This window comes from Salvelinus sp. IW2-2015, unplaced genomic scaffold (assembly GCF_002910315.2).
Source record: "Salvelinus sp. IW2-2015 unplaced genomic scaffold, ASM291031v2 Un_scaffold1346, whole genome shotgun sequence".
Lineage (NCBI taxonomy): Eukaryota > Metazoa > Chordata > Actinopteri > Salmoniformes > Salmonidae > Salvelinus > Salvelinus sp. IW2-2015.
The window spans coordinates 24,579-47,876 of NW_019942851.1; the positions used below are offsets into that span (position 1 = coordinate 24,579).

General features: G+C 46.5%; 1 protein-coding gene across 5 annotated transcripts; it reads left to right on the plus strand.

The window, feature by feature from the left end:
* The first annotated feature begins 125 nt into the window (after positions 1 to 125).
* Positions 126 to 21,628, plus strand: LOC112070502 (sentrin-specific protease 7). Of its 5 annotated transcripts, XM_024137910.2 has the most exons (24): positions 227 to 318; positions 3,846 to 3,994; positions 4,324 to 4,481; positions 4,604 to 4,675; positions 5,411 to 5,526; positions 6,112 to 6,354; positions 6,489 to 6,556; positions 7,909 to 8,057; positions 8,197 to 8,596; positions 14,695 to 14,831; positions 16,388 to 16,519; positions 16,651 to 16,684; positions 17,172 to 17,405; positions 17,523 to 17,962; positions 18,117 to 18,247; positions 18,393 to 18,509; positions 18,634 to 18,753; positions 18,837 to 18,929; positions 19,208 to 19,425; positions 19,896 to 19,951; positions 20,070 to 20,113; positions 20,202 to 20,270; positions 20,448 to 20,598; positions 20,851 to 21,628. In XM_024137910.2, the coding sequence occupies exons 3-24, from the start codon at positions 4,419 to 4,421 to the stop codon at positions 21,013 to 21,015; spliced, it is 3,252 nt and encodes a 1,083-aa protein (XP_023993678.1). In that variant the 5' UTR covers positions 227 to 318; positions 3,846 to 3,994; positions 4,324 to 4,418; the 3' UTR covers positions 21,016 to 21,628. The 5 variants fall into 5 exon arrangements, with proteins under 5 accessions (XP_023993679.1, XP_023993677.1, XP_023993678.1 ...); XM_024137911.2 differs by lacking the exon at positions 3,846 to 3,994 and having other exon boundaries at positions 126 to 318; positions 4,324 to 4,466; XM_024137909.2 differs by lacking the exon at positions 3,846 to 3,994 and having other exon boundaries at positions 132 to 318.
* The last annotated feature ends 1,670 nt before the right edge of the window (positions 21,629 to 23,298 follow it).

Genomic DNA, 23,298 nt, shown 5'->3' on the forward strand with positions numbered 1-23,298 from the left:
TTCATATTTAATATCATATAAATGTACATTTGTAACCAAATAATAAAGTCATAAAACAGACGTGGATGCAAATAATATTCTCATTCTATGGTCTCATATAGCTAGATTGTTCACTTCCGGAAACAACAGGATGTTCTTCTGAACCAGGAAAAGCTTGAAAACAACGGCAACCTTTGCCAACAACGTGTATTTATGATTTTATGTGCGTTGCAATTAATCAGCAAGATGATTTGGAGAGTGCAGTAGCTGTGTACATTTTCCGTCTCCTCATTCTTTGGTCACGCGTGTGTATGTTGCACTAACTCACTGTATTACCGAGTAAGTATGAGAACTGGGGACAAAAGTTATCTGCTAGCTAGCTAACGTTAGCCTATTCATAGATGATAGCTAAGGCTCGCCTACACCAAATGTCTCTGAAGTTACAGGCAGCTTGTTGCCAGGTTTAGTTAGCTAGCTTGACTGTGTATAGTTGAATGATATTCTAGAATGACAAATGGCACATATGAAGATAACCATTATACGAGTAATATTTAACGTTAGCGAAATGCAACGAGTAGCGACCTGAGGACTAACCAGTGATTGCTAGCATAGTAGTCCATGGCACGGGCCAGACCCCCAAATGAGGGCCGGCGGGCTCACTCTTGGGGTGACGATGTCTCATGGCAGCTTTCTCCGTGTTATCACTCTTTTCATCCCTCCATCCCATTCATTTTTACCATTGTTCGTCATATCGTAAAATTCCAATGTCAGTATAGAACCAGTTATTGCTCACCTATAACGTTACCCTTTAATCATATTAGTAAACTTAGATTCACAACTATCCATCCACATGTTGTAATGCTCATGCTTAAAAAAGTCAACCCTGATACATTTGGGTGGTCATGAAATTACCTTTTAAGTGGTATACATATAAACAACTTCAAATGTGACTCTGGGTGACAACATAAGGCTGTTTTCCCCAACATTATGAATGTTTTCCTTAAGAAATGGCTACYCAGTCCACTTCATGTTTTGTTTCCTTTGCTTCCTTACTTCCTAGTATTGCAATACTGGTATTGTGACAACAATACCCTTGAAATTGGAGTGTTGGAAGCTTAGCCATATAATTCCATATAGTGGGGCAGCTATGGGGATTGTAACTTCGGTGATAAAAGCATTAAATTGCACACACACAGAACAGGGTTTTAAAAACATCTGTAGATACAGGACCATCACAGGATTCACGCATTAACGCCACTGAAGCCTTTTTCCAATATGGCCGCCAAACAACCCAATGGGGTGTTATTGGATCAATTTCGCATGACCATACCTGTATGAAACATAATTGTAGTATGCCCAATAATATCTTAAAATGGTCATAGGGATGTAGAATACACAACCAAATGAGCAAATTGTGCCAGCTATATATATATATATGTTAAATGATTCACAGAACTGGGGTGTGCCCAAAAAGCTGTCCTGATCACTGATTTCTTAACATTTCAATGCTTAAAGGGGCAGTGCAGTTAATGTGATTTACTTGTTTTTTTTTTATTAATCTTTCCACACAGAGGTTGAAATAACACTTGAAATTGTGAACATTTTGATAATGCAGTTTTTGTGTAGGGCTATTTAGAAGAAAAAATGCCTGTAAATTTCAGTCTGTTCAGGTGGGATGGAACTTTTGGCCCAGATGACATCACAATGTGATCTGATTATAATAGACCAATGACTGTTAATCTGGGTAAGCGGGTGCGCTCTAGAGCATCCTATCAGCCAATCAGGGCTGTGTATGTAAATATCTTAACATTTGTTTCCTAACGCCCGTATGATCAGCCTGAGCATTTCCAGGGCCAAAGGAGGCTTGGGGATATAATTGATAAAAAATATATTTGAGTTTATTTCATTAAATAAACACAATGATTTGAAAGAATCAATTACAAAGACTGCATGGGGACTAATTGCAATATTTTATCTTTAAATAAAAAATGATTTTATAGATGTACATATTCATGGCTGTGGGCTGATTTAAAATGATATACAATGTTATCCTATCAACTGTTTTCATAAAGCAGAGGATTAGAACACTTTTAAAATTCCGTGTGAATGCCAATATGTTTTAACCTATTATCTAGATGAGAGCAGAAAACCAAAATAACCACATAATTAGTCAAAATGTAAAGGGATAATCCATCCCAAACCCCTAATTCCTATGTTAAACAGTGTCAAACTGTGTTAAATAACAGTAATATGTGAAAACTATATTTTTTGTGAACAAATATTTATTTTTTGTCATTATAATAAGGTTGGTATGCGAAAATTGTTGTGGAAATCTTTGCAGCTCAAGTCCACAACAAAACCCACAATGCAATGCTCACTCTGGGCTGGCTAGCTATCTAGCAAATGTAAATCCACACAATAATACCAAAGTCAATATCAGCATGTGAAGTAGATGGCTAGCTGTAAAATTGCCTACACAAACTGCACCCATTAATTTAGGAGTCTATCTCACCAAGTTCAAATTGCAACTCTGTTGCCCAGAGCAGGTGCAAAGTACGTTGCTATGGCAACGGGTCCTTACCCACAGACACACAGGTTGCGTTGCGAGATGGTACTTGAAGGAGAAACTGAGTTGAATAATTTACACTAAATTGAGCACATCTAAGCGAAATATATACTTTGTCATGATGATATAAACGGATGGACAAGTATGCCCATACCATCTATTGGCTGATTTGTCGAGTTGGATTGTAGGTCATTGTTTTAAGAGTGTCATGAAAATGATGGTGTGTTATCCTCTATCTCCAGTGACAAGAACCATGTGGCTATGATACGTTCTTGCATGATTTGTGATTTCACAGACGGACCACTGAGAACTTAAAACATGGGGAACATTTCATGATTTTTACTTCAGGGGGTGGATTATCACTTTAAGATGTATTCTTACTATGGGGCTGTAGCAGGTTGGTCTGTTATTAGAAAACTAAAAGTATCAATTAATATAACAGGCCCAACATTGGATTTTACTACATGGAATATCTGGGGCAGGTTTATAGTCCTCATAATGAAAATAGTTTAATAGGATAACACTGTATATCCTTTTAGTCAGCCCACATTCATGAATATTTACAAGTATAAATCCATTTTAAATGTTTGAAGATGAAATATTGCAATTAAGAATTTAAACATCTTCAGAAATCAGTGATTCTGACACCTTTTTGGGCACATTCTTACCACAGCTCTGTGAATAATTGAACATCTTTGTATATATGACACACTTGGCTCATTTGGTTGTGTATTCTACATCATTATAACCAATTTAAGATATTGTTGGGTGTATTACAATTGTTTCATACAGGTATGGTCATGCAAAATCGATCCAATAAGACCCCATTGAGTTGTTTGGTGCCATTTTGGAAAAAGGTTTCTGTGGGGTTAATGCGTGAATCCTGTGATGGCCCTGTATCTACAAATGTTTTTGAAACCCTTTTCTCACTGTGTGTGGAATTTGGTGCTTCTATCACCGATGTTACAATCCAAAACCATAGCTGCCCCAAGACATGAAATTCTAAGGGTAAGTTTCCAACATTCTAATGTCAATTGCACAATAAGGGCTATTTTTAAACAATTGTTGTAGGTGGTATTTTCAAAGTTGGTTATATTATATACAATTTGAAAGGTAATTTCATGACCTTTCAGATTCACTTGTCAAACAAAGTTTAAAATGTATCAGGGTTTCCATTTTAAAGCCATTTATACCTAACCTTCCAAAAATGATGGATAGCTGCGAATCTAAGCTTTCAATGATATATGATTAAAGTGTATATGTGAGCAATAACTTTAAGAATACTGACATTGTTTTTCAGCTGGTAAAACCACTATGGTGAAAAATGAATGGGATGGAGGGATGAAAGAAATCGTAATAACACAGAGAAAGCTGCCTTTGCAGCACTGCTATCGCACAACTCTAGGGACATAGACCTTCAAGAAAATCACTGAGACATCGTCTTCCCAAGTGAGCCCGACCTGGCCCATGGACTATAGCATGCTAATGCTGTAAAATATATGCACCACACTGACCTGTCAAGATGCTGCTGTTCTTGTGGATTGAGAGATACAGAACATGTACCCATAATGAACCTGTAGTTGCTTACTAACTGCTATTGCAAGTTTATAAACAATACTTGTATTTGTCATGGCAAAAGCATTACACATTAAGTACAAACTAAAAATAATCACACTTGCACGTACCTGATACTGTATTTAACAACATACATCCCCAAGGTATGCACATTTAAACTGACAGATATGAAAGTGAATGTATACCATGTGTGTCTGCTGCAGATCTTTCTTGCTGCATCGCCATCGCTGCCTTGGTTGGTGACAGGAGGCTCTGGAGAAGGAGTGTCCATCAAGCCCTGAGGGACCATAGCTTGGTCATGATGGACCACAGGAGAGCTCTAACCATTTCACTGGCCGTTGACAAGGTGGATAACACTCAAGTATGTCTGGCCTGCCTGGTTATATTCATTCATTGGGATTCCTAGTCTTTTTCTCAGTCAGTGTGCAAGAAATATAATCAATAATAGTGAGCATAGTAACAGTACCCCTTTCTGCTTTTTAGATGGGAAGTCCACTCAAAATCCCTAAGACCCTCCTTTCTTCAGAGTTGGGATGTGGGAATGAAGAGGCACAGGTAGATGTTATTCTCTTTGGGTAACCTTTCTCTTAAGGCGTCCGCATGGTAAACATCTGAAACAGTTCGTGCATATATCATGACGACGTTTCTGTTCGTTTTGGTTTTCGGCAAGGGTTTTCTCGGTTGTTCGTGCACACGGTATTTTTTTCTTGAGGCAAGCCGAAGTCTACGCCTTTTCGTCTGTGATTGGTCAACAGTAGGGATTCTTTAATGAAGTGTTTGTCGTCATTCAACGAGAGACGAATCGCTTTCATGTACATTTTTTCAGTTGAGAAAAACTGCACCAAACATCTTAGTTAGATGTAAAATTGTGCGACTAATATTTCAACAACAACAAAAAAATGAATGACAGATGTCTTGAGTTATGTTAGATTAATTCAGACTTCTGAGGAAGTGTATACTGGCTACGGTACTATTGCGACTTTTCAATCAAAGGTCTTTTAAGGGAGAATGCGAGCACACTCATTCAGTTCGCCTAGCCTAAGTAGGGCACACTAAGTAGGGCTTATGGGGTCAAACATTTAGTAAGAAACACAATTATACCTGAAAGACCTTAGCTGACCCCAAAACTTTCTCACCTTCTGTCCCTCTCTCCTTCACACACACAACATTAAAATGACTGAAAATAAATGAAACGACAGATTTCACCTTTAACCTTTTTCCCCAAGGTTTTAATATTGTGGTCAGGGCAGTGGGTCAGTAACTTTCCTCCTGCCTCCCTTTCTCCAACAGATTCATTGGTCCCAGATTGCTGGAGACAGAATCAAACTCCAAGATTCCCGTCAGCAGAATGGATCCATCTCTTTGGATCATGGCCAGGTGGCTTTAGCCCAAGCAGCAATGGACAGGTGAGGAGCAGCATTTATGGAGCCACAGATGGAAAGTTATGTTAGGAAGCAAGCATACGTAGTCTGGTTAGATTGTTGTAGGTTCATAGTTGATTTTACTCTATAACACGGTCACTTAGTAAGATACAGCCTTTGTCTTACTCTTATACTGCCAAAATATACATTTGAAGTCATGTTATTATCTGTGAACTAATTGGGAGCCTTTGCACGGTAAAGTAGAATTAAGCCACCTTGTCATTGGGTGCAGTTTTCTAAACGTTCCACAGATGGGGCTCTTCCCCTAAGTATTATTCTCAAAGGTAGCTTACATGCTCTGGGTACACCACCATTACTGGTACTGTAGAGATATAGCTACAGCAGCAGTGCTTATCTTTACCACACAGACACACTGCCTGGTACTATCAACCCCATTCCACCTGTCTGCCCCTCCCCCTATAGCCTCACACAGTTTCCCTATTGGTTAACTAACATGTACATGGTCAGAATGGTTATCATATAAGCCGGAATGTCATATCAGGTCATGATGACACAGAATGGTCGTAGAGCTGTAAAGGTTCTGACTGGTTCCGTTCCTTCCTTCATCAGGCAGATCCAGTTGGTCCTCACGGACGTTTTAAAGACTGAACAGGGGCTGGCCTACCTGGACAAGAAAAGGCGTGGCCTGATGACTGGCAATGGAGAGAGAAAGAGAGAGTCGTGGTTGGGGAGTGGGCAGAGGAGGGTGTCTCAGAGCAGCAGAGAGGGGGGAGAGGATCGGAGAGATGATCCCCAATACAGAAAGAGACCCCATGACCACGACACACCCACCTCGACCCGCAAGGAGACGAGGTAATGCTGGGTTAAATGTTGCTGAATTTAGGATGCCAGTGAGCGATCGAGTTAAAACACAGAGTAAGTATACAGACAGTAGAATTTTGTTTGGGTGGCTTCTGACTTTCTTTCCTTCTTTCTCTCTTGTTTAGGTCACACCACAGAGGGGGGTCAGAGGAAGAAGAGGAGATGAAAGAAGTGATAATAGGAGAGGAGAACGGTGAGGACCAGGGGCGTACGCACAAAATATGCCCTGAAACATGTGTCCGCCAGTTTTCACTCAAAAATTGAATTTTTTTTCAAAACTGAACTTGACATGAGAATGTGCTTATCTTCCCTCAAACTTTAGACCATGAGTACGCACAGTTTCTAGTGGTTGAAGTATTGCATTACAAGAAGGCAAAAGTAGTAGCCTTGTGCAAATGTGGAATATATGGCACTCTTATTTATAACAAAAAACATGTAGCCTAGCTAAATATAATAACAAGATGCCAAATGTACAGTGTGCATCTCTCATTTAATTGGGCCTATTAGATATTATCATTGTTTTTATTGAACCTTAATTTAACTAGTTCAGTTAAATGCTATCATAACTACAAGTTTTTGCTCTATGCATCTGACAGGGAGTGTAGTTTTATAACACAGTAGAATTTAACCGGTGAACAGACAGTTGATCTTTTGCATTGAGATGTATAGGCTACCACTGTAACTAGGCCTACTGTAGTTTAACATTTTATCAGAGTAGACACCGTTTCAGAATTCGCGGGCTTATTTAGGTTTGGGGAAAAGTGAAGGTAAAACGTTATTGCATTCGAAGAATCTGTTTACAGGTCCACAACAATTTGCAATTGTTTTTGTCTTTCAGAAATGGTCATATACAGCAAATGTCACTGCAAAAGAAAACATTCTGCCAACACCTCCAAAGACATTTGATCAAGTTTGCCATGCATTGCTATTTCCTTTAGATACTGTCTTGGCCTAATTCCAATACTTCCAAAGTATACAGCACATACGGGCGTTATTGTCACCATAAAAGGTGAATGATGGGTGTTTTTTCAGGCGGAGTTATAATGCTCGTTCAGGCGCGCACAAGTTTACGACAGGTTTGGTTTATAATGGGAAACATGCATGTATGTATGTATGGCGTGCGCCAAATTAATAATCACAATATTTTTCTGCGTGCGCAATCTTTTCCGAAATTATACAGATATTTAGTGTTACATTTATGCAACGTTTATGAGGCCCAAGAGATGCAGTGAAGATCACACACACACTCCTACCGTCCTGCCCCCCCCCCCCCGAGGGTTCTCCTTATTGGAAAGGCTCTGCAGTATTCCTGGATTCAAGCCTGTTGTAAATAAACAAACACTTTATAGAGCTGTAAAACAAAGACCTGCTGAATCTGCACCTTTCTTTTCCTCTCTTACACACACACCCACATACACAGGCAACGTTGATTTAATTCTCTACGGTCGTTTGTTTTTCCATATCTGCTGACCTACTTTCTGGAGAGTAGGAACACATTTATTGTATCTGGTGTGATAACTTTATCACCGTCCCTTTACTCTGCAGAGGGTAGTGTGTCAGGGAGGCGCAGGTCTGGGGTACCCCTGGAGGAGGTGACCTTTACTGAGGGGGACAGGCACCAGAAACAGCGTTACCCACAATCCACCAGGACCAGGAAGTCCAATTCAGGTTCAAGTGAATCCACACGCGCTGAGGTAGGATCTCTGGATAGAAGTTACCTTAATACTGACATTAAAGTTGTCTGACTTTAAGGCTAAAGCCAAAAACCTGAAAGCTAGAAACCATAGACAACCAGCCCCCAGCTTAACACAACCTTTATCCCTCTGTTTCCAGTGGGAGAGATGTAGGAGGGAGTCTGGGCTCTACTGTAATGGACAGATGAAGGATGGATGGATGAAGGATGGAGCGGTGGAGAGCTTGACCACAGACACCTCCAGGCGCTCCAGGGGGAGCGTGCTGCGCCTGTCCGGGGAGTCCAGAGGCGTGGGAGGACTTCTCCCAAAACGGCTCTGTCTGGAGGGGACAGGGGCCAGAGACACCAATGTAGCATCCATAGAGGTAGAGGTGGATCCCTCTGACTTTGACGGGACCTTGATGGTTGTCACTGTGGGGGAAGACGAGGAAGTTGTTAGCCCCTCTAACCCCAGCTGTGGAAAGGAGAGGAGAGGAACCCTGAGGCTGTGCCTGTCCTCCAGCCAGGATAGGTCACCCAAACCCAGCCCTGCTGAACCCAGTGAGTATAGAGCACACTGTATGCTGCATACCTTCACTCCTGTTGTGTGTGCTTCTTTCACCCCATCTCTCTTATTGAAACAAACATACAGAAATAAAGAAACACACAGATTCCTCCCCCTCCTGGAGTGGTTACATTATAATGTAGTAACAACGTGCATGCCCTGCCCACCTGAGCATCTGTATACCTTATATTTCCTCTGTTTGAGGGGTCAAATCCACTTGTCACTTAAATCTCACTCGATTATTTGCTTTCATTTTACTCCTGCAACTCTTTCATACTCTTGCTTGTGCCTTTCATTAGCGTTACGACCACAGACATTTTTATAATGACCTGTCAGACACCCCGGCAATGGCTGAAATGAGCTCAATGGAATACATTGTCTTTCTGTTGCATCTCTAAGAACGATAAAGCTTCATCTGAGATTTAACACTCCGTCTAGAAACTTATCCTGCTATTGACACACTTGTTGAATTATACAACAGTAATTAATGAGGCTAGACAGCGCAGGTGGGTGCAGGTAGGGAAGATGGAGCAGGTGGGTGCAGGTGGGGAAGACGGAGCAGGTGGGGAAGACGGAGCAGGTGGGTGCAGGTAGGGAAGACGGAGCAGGTGGGGAAGGACGGTGCAGCGTGGGGTAACGCACGGTGCAGGTGGGTGAAGTACGGAGCATGTGGTGAGCGTGCAGGTGGATACGAGCGCTGTAGCAGGTGGGTGCTAGGGTAGGGGAGAGACGTGGACGCAGGGTGTGGTGCCACGGTATGGTGAAGAGAGATAGCAAGGCTGCGTGTCATTGTAGGGAAGAACGGAGACACGAGTGGATAGATCGCTTTAGGAGAAGACGGTGCAGGTGGGATAGCCGTGAGGTGCGAAAGACTCGGAAGCAGGTAGGCGTACAAAGGTAGGGAAGACGGAGCCAGGTGAGGTGCAGAGTAGTGGGGAAGTACTGTGTGCAAGACGATGGGTGTGCAAAGTAGAGGAAAAGACGGCAGAGCCGGCTTGGGGAAAGACGCGAGCAGTGTTGGGTGCCAGGTAGAGCAAGGACAGGAGCTAGGTGGGAAGACGGTGGCAGGTAGGGAGACGGAGTGCAGGTGGGTGCAGGTAGGCGAGACGGAGCAGGTGGGTGAAGACGGGAGAGGTGGCGTGGGATAAGGGAATGTAACCGGAGTCCAGGTGGTGTCGCAGGTAAGCGAGAAGCAGACGGAGCATGGTTGGGGTGTGGGGTAGCAATTGATAGTCCAAAGGACGCAGCGCTGGGTGCAGGTAGGGAAAGACGGACGCAGGGTGCGGGTGCAGGTAGGGAAGACGGTGCACCCAGGTGGGTGCAGGTGACGAAGACGGAGCAGGTGGGGAAGACGGAGCCGGGTTGGCGAATGGCGGTAGGTGACGAGAAGGAGCGACAGGCTGGAGTAGATTGCAAAGGTGTTGCTAAGACGCAGAAACATAGCGATGGGTGCAGAAGTTAGGCCGCGAGAAGACGGAGCAGGTAGGCAGGGATGTTAGGAGATAAGAGATAAGAGATGGAGGCAGCTAGGCGTTATCGAAGACGGAGCAAGGTGGGTGCAGGTAGGGAAGACGGACGCAGGTGGGTGCAGAGATCAGAGGTGGAAGGTTAGCAGGTAGTCGAGATGGTGTATGTGGGAGAAGACGGACGCTCAGTGGTTGGGTTGTCATAGTAGGGAGTCAAATACGAGCAGGGATCGGGTGGAAGGTTTGTGGGACACGACAGAGTTGGCAGGTGGGGCAGGTAGAGAAGACGGAGCAGGTTGGGGAAGACGGAAGCAAGATGGTGTGTGAAGAGCTAGCGAAAGAACGGAGGCAAGCGTGTGTGTGACATGTGGTATTGCGGAAGAATCGGAGCAGGTGGTTTGCAGGTAGGGAAGAGCCAGGTGCAGCGTGGAGCTAGAGGCAACAGGTACGAGAAACGGATGGAGTGGGGTGTGAATATGTAGTTGACGTCACGGGTGGGATCTAGGCAGGATAAGAGGGAATATGTTAACTCTGACGCAGGTGGGTCTTGGACGAGGTAAGAGCGCAGAGACGCACGGAGCGCAGGTGGGCGGTGGTCTGCAGAGTACGGGAAGACAAAACGGGTTGCTAGAGCGTGTAGGGACTGCAGGTAGAAGAAAGACGGATCGATAGGTCGGCTGGAGAGATACTCGGAAGCGCAGGCAATGGGTGCAGGTAGAGATGTGTAAGTACGTAGCCCATCGGTGTGTGCAGGTGTCTGGAAGACGGTGGCAGTTGGGCTGGGCATGACGTGAGTGCGAGAGTTTGGGAGGTGCAGGTCGGGGAAGAAGGACGCAGAGTGGGTGCAGGTAGGGTGGGAACGACGGACGCTCAGAGGTAGAAGGTGTATGCGTTTAGCGGGCAGTAGGACGTCACGAGATGGAGGAAGCACGGCATGACGCAGGTGGCGTGGAGTGTTAGCGGAAGAGACTGGCTGCATATGCGTGTGCTTGCAGGCTTGGGGAGACTCTGGTGTGCATCGTGTGTGGTGGGCAGGCGCGTCATAGAGAAGACGGACCCCAGGTGGGTGCCAGGTAGGGAAGACGGGAGGGTGGGGTGGCTGAGCTAAGGTGGTGCCAGCAAGACGGTGGCAGGCTGTGGGGTGATGCAGTGTGAGAAGAGTAAACGGCAGCAGGCTTGGGAGATGACGAAAGAGCAGCAGCGTTGGGTGCAGGTAGGGAAGAGGCAGCGTGTGGGGGATTAGGCAGGTAGGGAAGAGAGGCGGTGGGGGTGGGTGCAGTGTATGTGGAAGTGTGATGTCAGGGTGGGTATAGGGACGCATAGGAGGTGTGGGTAGCGCTGGAAAGGGGTCCTGTACGGTAGATGTCTGAGGTAGTGGGCTTGCTAGGCTTATGAGATAGAGGAGCAGGTTGGGTGCTGGTTATGAGAAGAACGGAGCATGGATGGGTGCAGTGATTAAAAGGGAAGACGGAGAGGTGGGTGCAGGTGGGCTCAGATAAGACGGTGCGGTGGGATGCTAGAGTAGAGAAGACGGAGCAGGTGGGTGTTAGGGAACGGGCAGGGTGGGTGGTTGGGAAGACGGAGGCAGGTGGTGGCAGGGTAAGGGAAGACGGGCAGGTGGTGGTGGGAGAGCAAGGTGGGAGGTAGAGAAACGGAGCAAGGTGGGTGCAGGTGGGGAAGACGGAGCTACGGTGGTGCTTTGTCAGGGACAGACGGTAGAATGGTGGGTGCGAACGAAGAGGAGAGGTGGGAAGACGGAGCAGGTGGGCTGGAGGTAGGAGAACGGGAGCATGGTTGTGTGATTGTTCATGTGTGGTAAGCGTGACCGGTAGCAGGTTGGGTGCAGTAGAAGAAGAGGGAGCAGGTGGGGACGACGGAGCAGGTGGGTGCAGGTGAGGGAAGACGGAGCAGGTGGGTGCAGGTAGGGAAGAGGTGCAGGTGGGGAAGCGGAGCGGTGGGTGCAGGTGGGGAGACGGAGCAGGTGGGTTGGCGGTGGGGGAAGACGGAGCGCAGTTGTGGGGGCAGTTGAATGAAGGATAAGGATCAGGTGAGACGGCAGCAGGGTGACGAGGTAAGACGGAGCAGGTGGGTGCAGGTAGGGAGAAGACGGGAGGTGGGTGGTTGGAGAGACGGTGTAGCAGGTGGGGTGGCAGGAGGGGAGAGACGACGGAGCAGGTGGAGTGGAGCAGGTAGGGGAGGTACGGCAGCAGGGGGTGCAGGTAGAAGAACGGAGCAGGTGGGAAGCGGTAGGTAGAGGACCGGAGCAGGTGGGTGCAGGTAGGGAAGGGGGAAGACGGAGCAGGTGGGTGCAGGTAAAGGATGATGCATTGAATACGGGAACAGCAGGTGGGTTGCAGGTTAGAAGACGGAGCAGGTGGGTGCAGGTAGAGAAGACGGACGCAGGTGGGTGCATGCGTTAGGGAGGACGGAGACGCAGCGTGGGTGAGGTAGGTAAAGGATGGAGAGGTGTGGCAGTGGGTGGGACGAGACGAAGGTGGTGTCAGGTAGGGAAGATCGGAGCAGGTGGGGGTGCAGGTAGGGAAGACGGAGCAGGTGGGTGCAGGTAGGGAAGACGGAGCAGGTGGGTGCAGGTAGGGAAGACGGAGCAGGTGGGGAAGAGGCAGGTGGGTGCAGGTAGGGAAGACGGAGCAGGTGGGGAAGAGTAGGAGGTGGGACAGGTAGGGAAGACGGAGCAGGTGGGTGCAGGTAGGGAAGACGGAGCAGGTGGGTGCGAGGTAGGGAAGACGGAGCAGGTGGGTGCAGGTAGGGAAGAGGAGCGAGGAGCAGGTGGGTGGCAGGTAGGGAAGACGGAGCAGGTGGGTGCAAGCGTGGGGAAGACGGAGCAGGTGGGTAGGTAGGGAAGAACGGGAGCAGGTGGGTGCAGGTAGGGAAGACGGAGCAGGTGGGTGCAGGTAGAGAAGACGGAGCAGGTAGGGAAGACGGAGCAGGTGGGCGCAGGTAGAGAAGACGGAGCAGGTGGGGAAGACGGAGAAGGTGGGTGCAGCCCTGTTCCACCTCTATGTTAGTGTATTTATGCAAATGAGGCACATCATCTTTATTTTTAACACAACATATTAAAAAAATACATAATACCATTAGAACATATGAGTGCATTCTAAGAAAAAAAAAGTGAAATCCCTGAAATCCATTAATTATTTGTCCGTGCCAGTAAAATGTTTTATGTGCCATAATTCAGTCCATATCTGATGGATTTTAAAAATGCTAAAAGTTTAGAGTATCTTCATTCTTTGCCTGTTTTATTTATTAGTATTGTTTTAAAACCTTTTAACAATTTTGATGACCGTTGCTAAATGTAGTCTATTTTTCTGCTTCGGGCGCTGAGCCTGAGCCCTTCAGTGTCTGTTAATGATGACAACTGGGTGTGTGATTGCGACTGTCAGTATGCCCAGTGTGTGTGTATATGTCTCTGCCAGTATCGCCTTTTTGTGTGCAAAAAAAAGTATATGTGTGCTTGCATGTGTGTGCCATAGCACTAGCTGTGGCCTACAACACTTTGCCATTGCTATGGTTACTGCCCCCCCAACATAGCACTAGCTGTGGCCCTAGCAGACCTTTTGCCATTGCTATGGTTACTGCCCCCCCAACATAGCACTAGCTGTGGCCTACAACACTTTGCCATTGCTATGGTTTACTGCCCCCCCAACATAGCACTAGCCTGTGGCCTACAACACTTTGCCATTGCTATGGTTACTGCCCCCCCAACATAGCACTAGCTGTGGCCTACAACACTTTGCCATTGCTATGGTTACTGCCCCCCAACATAGCACTAGCTGTGGCTACAAACTTTTGCATTGCTATGGTTACTGCCCCCCCAACATAGCACTAGCTGTGGCCTACAACACTTTGCCATTGCTATGGTTACTGCCCCCCCAACATAGCAGGACAGCATTGCTGTCCCTGTCTTTGTTTCATAGTCCATTACACCACAGGCGTGTGTGTGTAATATAGGGTTGGGTGTTATCCAGATGTCCATACCGTTCCAGTACCATACGGTATTACCGGTAGTGCACACAAGGGCGGCTATTTCTTTGCAAACGTAAAAAATAAATAAGTATGCTAACAAAGTACTTGTGAAATCCCATAGCGGGCGCTACGTAAATGCTAACAAGCGCAAGCGAACATAAACTAAATGCAAGGACAGACAACCCAGCTCATTAAGTTCTCAAAGGACTACACTCGAACTTGATCCAGGAGGGGATTGATAGTCTGCTGTAACCAAGAATCTTCTGATTTTATAAGTTAGCCACCTATAGCTAGCAAGTTAGCAAATCAAATGCATAGCTGGAGCCTTGAGCTGGAGATAGTTAACTTATACTAGTTATAAGATATTTACTTGGCAAACATTAGTAGTGAATTTCTATTGTAACTTGATCACCTCTCTTTGCTGCTCAACTGTGGAGGTCACATCACATCCACTTCTGTTTGCGCCATGTGCTAGTTGTTAACAAATGTACCTGAATTTAATTAGAATTTAGAAAATTAGAATTTTGAAAATCATACGCTCTTTATTTCAAAATATCTCAGTATACAGTATACTGCCCAAGCCTAGTGTGTAACAGTATTTCACTGCAACAGGTTTAATCTGTGTGTGTGTGTGTGTTTTCTAGTTGTTCTCTCCAGTGATGAGGAGGAGGTAGTCACCCCGTTCCGCAGTTCAGTCCTTCGGCCACAGACTGGCGCTAGTGAGTCTAAGCCCCAGAGAAATCATTCTCAGGAACAAATGGTGGCAGAGATGCACTCTCAGGTGGGCAAAAACAACTTCTGACATCACAAAGGATGGAATAGGGGGATCTCACAATGGATGACATCACAGAGGGCAGAATAGGGGACATGCTGCTTGCTTAGTGAGTACCACTTCCTCCTGGTTCGGCTAATACCGATGCTCGATCCCAGAACCACTGCCTTGCTAGAACATATGACCGCCCTCTTGAAGCGTCTTACCAGTCAGCTCCACGTGTAAAGCTAGCTGTTCAGACACTTCAGGCTGAGGAGTAGGCTTCACACATCCCCGTGTTCTACACTAACGCTCATTGACATAGGCTGGTAGCAAAGCTAGCCAAAGGGCATTTTTACCGGTTTAAGTGTTTAAAAAAAAAGAAGTATAATGCAGTTGATTGGCGACATGACACAAACGTTATGTTAAGCAGGACATTCATACGAGCCTTACAATCCAATTCTAATCTAAAAGAAGTGTGAAATGCACTCATGAGCAACATGTAAATWAAAAAATTTTTTGCCGTCAGTTGAGGTTTTCTGCTAGTTTAAAAGCGACTGAGATTTTGTATGAAAAGCGCTATATAAAATACACCTATTGTCATTGTGAGAACTCCCAGTGTTTTCCCCTATGGTGTGGAAATTGTGAATAGCGACTCAAGAGTATAGATTACAGTGATGTCACAAAGGGCTGCTCACAGAGGGATGAGAGTACAGAGTCAGGTGGTGTTAGTGAGGGAGGGCGTTGCGTGACTAGACTGGCCCGAGGGGGTAGAACCACCACCTGCTGCCTGCCAGGCTTTAGAGGCCGGTGTGGGGATACTGTAGCTCCCACGTAATGTAGTCGGTCAAATCATAGGAGGACGAGCCAAATGCCCTCGGCTGCACCACAAACAAATGAACACGCATACACTGCATTATCAAAAGTATGTGGACACCTGCTTGTCGAACATCTCATTCCAAAATAATGGTCATTAATATGAGGTTGGTCCTCCCTTTGCTGCTATAACAGCTTCCACTCTTCTGGCAACCGAGAACAGACGATTTCTACCAGCTATGCGCTTCAGCACTTGCCGGTCCTGTTCTGTGAGAGTATGTGGCCTACCACTTTGCGGCTGAGCCGTTGTCGCTCCTAGACGTTTCCACTTCACAATAACAGCACTTACGGTTGACCGGGGCAGCTCTAGCAGAGCAGAAATTTGATGAACTGACTAGTTGGAAAGGTGGCATCCTATGACTGTGCCATGTTGAAAGTCATTGAGGTCTTCAGTAAGGCCAATCTACTGCCAATGTTTCTATGGAGATTGCATGGCTGTGTGCTGGATTTTATACACCTGTCATCAACGCATGTGGCTGAAATAGCCGAATCCACTAAATTGAAGGGGTGTCCACATAGTTTTGTCTATATATAGTGTATGTTAAACCGATCTGTTGATTAACTAAGTCTCTCGCACACAAACCCTTTCTATGTCTCCTTGTTTATCTGGATTCTCTTGTGCCCTTGTTATCAGAAAGCATGGTTGTTGTGTGCTTGCATGCACTTGTGTGTGTCACTTATCAAAGTGTTTGTGTGTGTGTTTGTTTCAGTTGGTGCCTGTGGTGGTGACAGGATTTGGGGTGGCCCCCTTCCCCAGCACTGAGGACTCTGAGAATATGGGCCTGCCCTTCTCTTCCCTGCACTGTGGGGGGGTCCGTGGGGAGGCCAGCGGGAACCTCAGGGTAATGCTCTGAACACTGTGCTCCGACTGTGGAGAAGATGCAGTACATACTAGAATAAACATTCAATACATAGTGGCTTGTACTCTTGCAGTGCTTATGTGACGTGTGGCCCTTTCTTTCCTCCTCTGCAGATCACAAACCAAAGAATCATCATACCAATTCAAGGTAATTCAGCACCCCTGGATCTTGTTTTGTGTTGTCGCCACAGCTTTTACCATCCAGTCCTGGTCCTCTATTTAACCTTTAATCCTTTTGGAACAATGGCATTATTACTTGGTCCAACCTGAACGAGACCGCGTGTGGTCGCTAGCCCCTCTGGTCGCTAGCCCCTCGTGTGGTGGCTATATAAAAACTCTGTCTTGAAATAGATCCTGTTGTGGTCCTCCTGTCTGTCTGCATACCATCCTCATCTTCAGCTGAGTGCACACGTGTGTGTCTTTGTGTGTGTGTGTGTGAGACCCTCAGGGCTTTTGTGCTCTTTTTCACCTTTCTGCTGGTGAAATCTGTCTGCAGAGAGCTAACGTGCTTTCCCCTGTGACTCCTGATCACTACTGTATGTGGAATAGTAAGTTTTCCTGGTCTTTGTCTCCTGAATAAGCCCCAGGTTTAGATGACCAGGTTGTTGACCCCTCTCTCTCCCCTCTGTCTTCAGAGCCTTCGGGCCTGGTAGAAGTGATGGTGACTGTGGAGCGCTGTCAGCTGTGGCGGTACAGCGTCTGGGACAGGGAGGAGCTACAGGAGAGAGGGCTGGGGTGGGAGGGTGAGGGGGAGAGGGGGCAGCCCCCCCCCGCCCTCCTCCTCCTCTACGTGTCAGACACCCAGGCAGCCGCCGTCCAAGAAGACCTGAGTGAACTGTCAATCAAACAGGCCTTAGACCCACCCACTGGTGAGAGCCTGCCTTTTGGAACCAAAGTGTGTGTGTGGTGTTTGCTCAAGTGTGTGTACGCCTATGTGCTATGCAAATGTATTTGATTGTGTTGTTTGAATGTGTGTGTGTTCACAGGTCAAGCCAGTCCCTTTCTCTTGCTCACTCTGTGCGACCCTCTGGAGGGGGTGGAGGGGGCTCTCCTTCGCTCCATCCTCGACATCATCTGTCTCAACAACACCCCGCACGTCGACGCTGCACGGCTCCGTGGCAGCTCTCCTGTCAACTGGGTTGTTGACCTCCACAGTCCCCTCCTGTCATTGGATGACAGTCTGGTGCTGGTCAGCAGAACTGGACTGGATCCGCAGCTACTCTCCCTACTGGGCCATAACAGTGCCAAGCCTGGGACAGAGCCAGACCAGGACCAAGAACCAGAACAGAACAGAGACACACCTGGGCTGGAGCTGGACCCTCTGGACCGAGAGGTGGAGGGGGAGTCACAGACACTACCAGACACAGAGACAGACGTACAGATGGAGGAGGAGCAGAGGGAGGTAGAGATCGTACCCCTCACTGAGGTTGGTAGTACTTTGAGTGTGTTTGAGTGCGGATGTGTGTGTGACTGATGTCAATAAGCTCAACCATAACAAAACCCTAAGCTTGTAACATTTAATAATCAAATTGACAACAAGTAACCCATTATACTACCTCTGTCATTTGTCACCCCTCCAGGGGAGTCCAGTCCAGCCCAGACCCGTGTACACAGTGTGTCACCACAGAACCAGAGGCTCCTACTCTGTGTACCTGGGCCCCAAGCCTGGCTCCAACTGGACCCGGTACACACACCAGGGCCCCACACGCAGGCAAGCTACACAACTTGTTGAGTCTTTGAAACAGGTGTGTTAGCCTGCACACCCAATGAATCTCCAGGACCTGAGACGGAGACACTTGCTGTAGAGAAACGTGTAGATATATGGCTCAACTTCTTTCTCATCCTCCTGTTCTTAGGTTGATCCAGTTTCCTCCACCGCCTTCCAAAGGAGGGATCACCGTGACAACAGAAGATCTGGAGTGCCTTGACAATGGCCAGTTCCTGAATGATGTCATCATCGATTTCTACCTCAAGTGAGTGTGATTGCATGGAGTATCTACCCTAACGGAGACATCCTCTGTACACAACAAAAAAACAGTTTGGGTCAAAATGGAGGACAGTTTCAACCCCTGCACGGCTCTGTCTCTGTCCCAACAGGTATCTGCTCCTGGAGAGGGCTCCACAAGATGTGGCTGATCGCTCTCATGTCTTCAGCAGCTTCTTCTACAAGCAGCTCACACGCAGAGACAACGCAAGTGAGGACAGCACCAGCATCTCGTAAGTGTGTGTGTGTATTTTGGTTTATCATTCATGCATTTGTATTGCAGTGTATGTTACATGTGTGTGTTGTCTGTCTCCAGAGCGCAGCAGCGGCGGCACCAGAGAGTGAAGACATGGACACGACATGTGGACATCTTCAAGAAAGACTTCCTGTTTGTGCCTGTCAATCAGGAGTGAGTGACACACACACACACACACACACACACAGTTTTGATTTAAAAAAACTTTTTTTTTTACTATTACACATTCTGTTTTCCTTAACCCTAAACCTAACCCCACTCTTAACCCCAAAACCATAAACCTAACCCTTGAGCTTAAAATAGCATTTTAACTAATTCCTACCCTTTTAGGAAATTTGGGGTCCTGATAATGTAGGAAAAGAAGTACACTCACACATACACGCACATCAATAAACCATGTGACTTATAGTGCTTTCTTCCTTGTATGACAGAGCCCACTGGTACTTGGTGGTGATCTGCTTCCCTGGCCTGGAGGATCCCCAGTGTGAGGAGTGGAGCAGCCCAGCCTCGCTGAGGGGAACAGGGGGGGAGAAGCCAGGCAAGGCCCAGGCTGAAGAGAAGGCCTCCGGGTCTGAAAAGCTTAATGGTGTCACTGATGTTCCCCCTGGTCCCACCAACACTGACAACCAAGACAAACTGACACTTACAGGTATGTGTGACTAAACTATTCTCATTATGTCTCTCACAGGACGTTAGACCTTTGTGAAACCATCAAACGTACATAATATTTCAACATGAGTGAATATTTGCATTGCTCTAGGAAGTATGACTATGGGTAGTCTAGATAAATGCACCTTCTTTCAGATGTATTTGGGCACAGAATGAAAAACTAAAGCTGTAGCAGGATGGAGCCAGAACATTTAGGAGAGAGAATTGTTTAAGAGCTGTTCTGGTTTTTTGTAATCCAAAAACAATCAGAACACCAGTCACAGACAGAAACCGGGAATGACGCCGGAACTAAATAGGCTTTAATCTACTGTGTTTTTATGAGACTAAGACACAATCCATTCTCTATGTCACTGTGCTGCGATAACATACATCATGACCGTAAGAACTACTGAAACCCTGGGATGGAACATGAGGAGGATAATGCTGCTGATGATGATGTTTCCTCTGTAGTTTCAGAGAGTGTTGTCCAGGGTGACTCAGTACTCCAGCCCCCTTCTGGTCCTCCGGTAAGACACAACTGTCTTTAGGACTCTTATGTTGGCTCTCAAGTTCTCATATTTCATTGTTTTCCGTCTCTCTCCCTCGGTTCTCTTTCTTACCTTCTGTCATTCTTCTTCTCCCTAGGACTGCACTGAGAAGACCTGCCACAGAGAGAATGTCTGTAAAAGGTGAGTGGAAAGACACACACACACACATACAAAGAGCTCATAACTGGATGTTTATATGCAATTGTGAAATGCTTTTCTCTTATCTCAGACCCTGCATTCTCATCATGGACTCCCTCAAGTTCTCCCTCCATGAGCGTGTCTTCAAACTCTTACGGGAGTGAGTGTGTTCACTTTTCGTGTGTGTTAAATATCTGTAGACAGAATGGGTGTGTATATGCCTGTGTGTGTGTGTTAGATATCTGTAGACAGAATGGAAGGGTGTTTGTGTGTGTGTGTGAATATGTTCCTTATGGGTGTTAAATGTACTCTCTCTCTCTCTGTGTCTCTGTGTCAGGTACTTGCAGTCAGAGTGGGAGGTGCGTCAGGGCTCTGTGCGTGAGTTCAGTTCTGAGCAGATGAGAGGCTCCCACTGTAAAGTCCCTCTACAGGACAACAGCAGTGACTGCGGCCTATACCTGCTGCAATACGTTGAGAGTTTCCTGCAGGTAACTATGTACCTGAAATAAGAATGCACACATACATACACATTCACACACTTCCCACCTGTAACCAGCCGGGTATTGAACTGGTGTGTCTGAACAACTCAAGACCATGTTAGCCAACTGAGCTAAAGCTTGAGTCTTCTGGTCTCAGGCAAGGTTACTTATGTTTTTCTCTTATGAGAACATACACAAACACATATGCTGGCATACACCTACAGACACCTTGTATCTCTCTCCTGACCTTTCTCCCTTTAGGACCCTGTGGTGCACTTTGAGCTCCCCCTGCGCCTAGAACACTGGTTCCCACGGCAACAGGTGCGGAGGAAACGAGACGAAATCAGGGACCTGGTGTTGAACCTGTACAGACACCAGAGGGGCACGGTGGGTAGTATAGGAAACATGGGAAATGTAGGCAGTTAGGCACAGTAACCGCCTTCGGAATCTGCTCATGCTGAGCAACCAGGAAATTGACATTTCAGCCAGTGATATGGAAATATGATTTCTTAGACAATAAGCGTATGTAGTTGTTTCACCGGCCAGCAGGGCCGTTCAAACATACAGTACATGCAGATGTCTCATCATGTCAACAAGAAATTAGSCCCTAACATCAGATGTTGCTTTAATGACGTAAATCCAACTGAGGATGGATATAAAAGACTTGCTATTGAGTTGCTGTAGCTCAGGTTCTTGTTTGAAGTTGGTGCATTAAAGGGTCATTCCACAGAAATTCAACAGTTAAAACTGTTATTCTTTACCGTTTCAGTAGAATGCCCCTTTAAAGAGTCTGTCCCCACTGCACCTTCTAGATAGAACCACATACCACCACTATAGCCTCATTTAACACAAGAGATCAGATTCAACAGGGTCTCCCTTTTATTCTTTTACCTGTTTTACGATGAATTTCCCCCCCATGTGATTCTATTGTAAATGTTATGTCAGTTTGATTTTTATATGTGGATTTTGTTTTAAAATGTACATTTTGATGAAAACGTGTTTTGAATATGAAATATAATAAATGCATTTGTAGTCGGAATTACAATTCATTACCCAGGAGGTGACCTACTGGCACAACCAACTTAGCCGAGTGGTTGTAAAACAAACATACAGATTTCGGGGTAAAGCKGGGGGGRGGGGGGGGGGGATTTTGTAGGATTTAGGAAAGAGTCTCTGGCCCTGTCCAGAAACAACCCCTAGCCATTAGCAATGTGTTGATCTGATTTGTGTGTGTGTGTGTCAAATCCAATCACATTTTATTCGTCACATGCGCCAAATACAACAGCGGAGAGAACAGTCGATGACCTGGGTGGCTGAATTTTTAGGTACTTCCTCTGACACAGCCTGGTATAGAGGTCCTGGATGGCAGCAAGCTTGGCCCCAGTGATTTATTGGGCCGTTCGCACTACCCTTTGTAGATGCCGAGCATTTGCCATACCAGGCAGTGATGCAACCAGTCTGGATGCTCTCTGGTGCAGCTGTAGAACCTTTTGACGATCTGAGGACCCATGATAAATCTTTTCAGTCTCCTGAGGGGTTTTGTCGTGCCCTCTTCACGACTGTCTTGGTATGCTCGGACCATGTTAGTTTGTTGGTGATGTGGACACCAAGGAACTTGAAGCTCTAAACCTGCTCCACTGCAGCCCCGTTGATGAGAATGGGGGCATGCTTGGTCCTCTTTTTCCTGTAGTCCACAATCATCTCCTTTATCTTGATCATGTTGAGGGAGAGGTTGTTGTCCTGGCACCACACGGCCAGGTCTCTGACTTCCTCCCTATAGGGTGTCTTGTCAGTGATCAGGCCTACCACTGTTGTGTCATCGGCGAACTTGATGATGATGTTGGAGTCGTGCCTGGCCGTGCAGTCATGAGTGAACAGGGAGTACAAGAGGGGACTGAACACGCACCCCTGAGGGTCTCCTGTGTTGAGGATGAGCGTGGCGGATGTGTTGTTACCTACCCTCTCTCGTTCTTTCTCTCGGAGGACCTGAGCCCTAGGACCATGCCTCAGGACTACCTGGCATGACTCCTCCTTGCTGTCCCCAGTCCACCTGACCGTGCTGCTGCTCCAGTTTCAACTGTTCTGCCTGCGGCTATGGAACCCTGACCTGTTCACCGGACGTGCTACCTGTCCCAGACCTGCTGTTTTCAACTCTCTAGAGACCGCAGGAGCGGTAGAGATACTCTTAATGATCGGCTATGAAAAGCCACTGACATTTACTCCTGAGGTGCTGACTTGCTGCACCCTCGACAACTACTGTGATTATTATTATTTGACCATGCTGGTCATTTATGGAACATTTGAACATACTTGCCATGTTTCCTGTTATCTCCACCTTCCGGCACAGCCAGAAGAGGACTGGCCACCCCTCATAGCCCGGTTCCTCTCTAGGTTTCTTCCTAGGTTTTGGCCTTTCTAGGGAGTTTTTCCTAACCACCGTGCTTCTACACCTGCATTTCTTGCTGTTTGGGGTTTTAGGCTGGGTTTCTGTACAGCACTTTGAGATATCAGCTGATGTAAGAAGGGCTATATAAATACATTTGATTTGATACCCTTACCACCTGGGGGCAGCCCATCACCCCCAGGAAGTCCAGGATCCAGTTGCAAAAGGTGATTAGTTCCAGGGTCCTTAGCTTTTTGATGAGCTTTGAGGGCACTATCGTGTTGAACGCTGAGCTGTAGTCAATGAATAGCATTCTCACATAGGTG

Bases quoted from the DNA above. Each gene is read 5' to 3' on its own strand.
- LOC112070502 (XM_024137909.2), top strand. From the start codon at position 4,419: ATGATGGACCACAGGAGAGCTCTAACCATTTCACTGGCCGTTGACAAG. The intron at 6,557-7,908 runs GTGAGGACCAGG...TTTACTCTGCAG, and splicing joins GATAATAGGAGAGGAGAACG to AGGGTAGTGTGTCAGGGAGG. The intron at 16,685-17,171 runs GTAATTCAGCAC...CTCTGTCTTCAG, and splicing joins AATCATCATACCAATTCAAG to AGCCTTCGGGCCTGGTAGAA.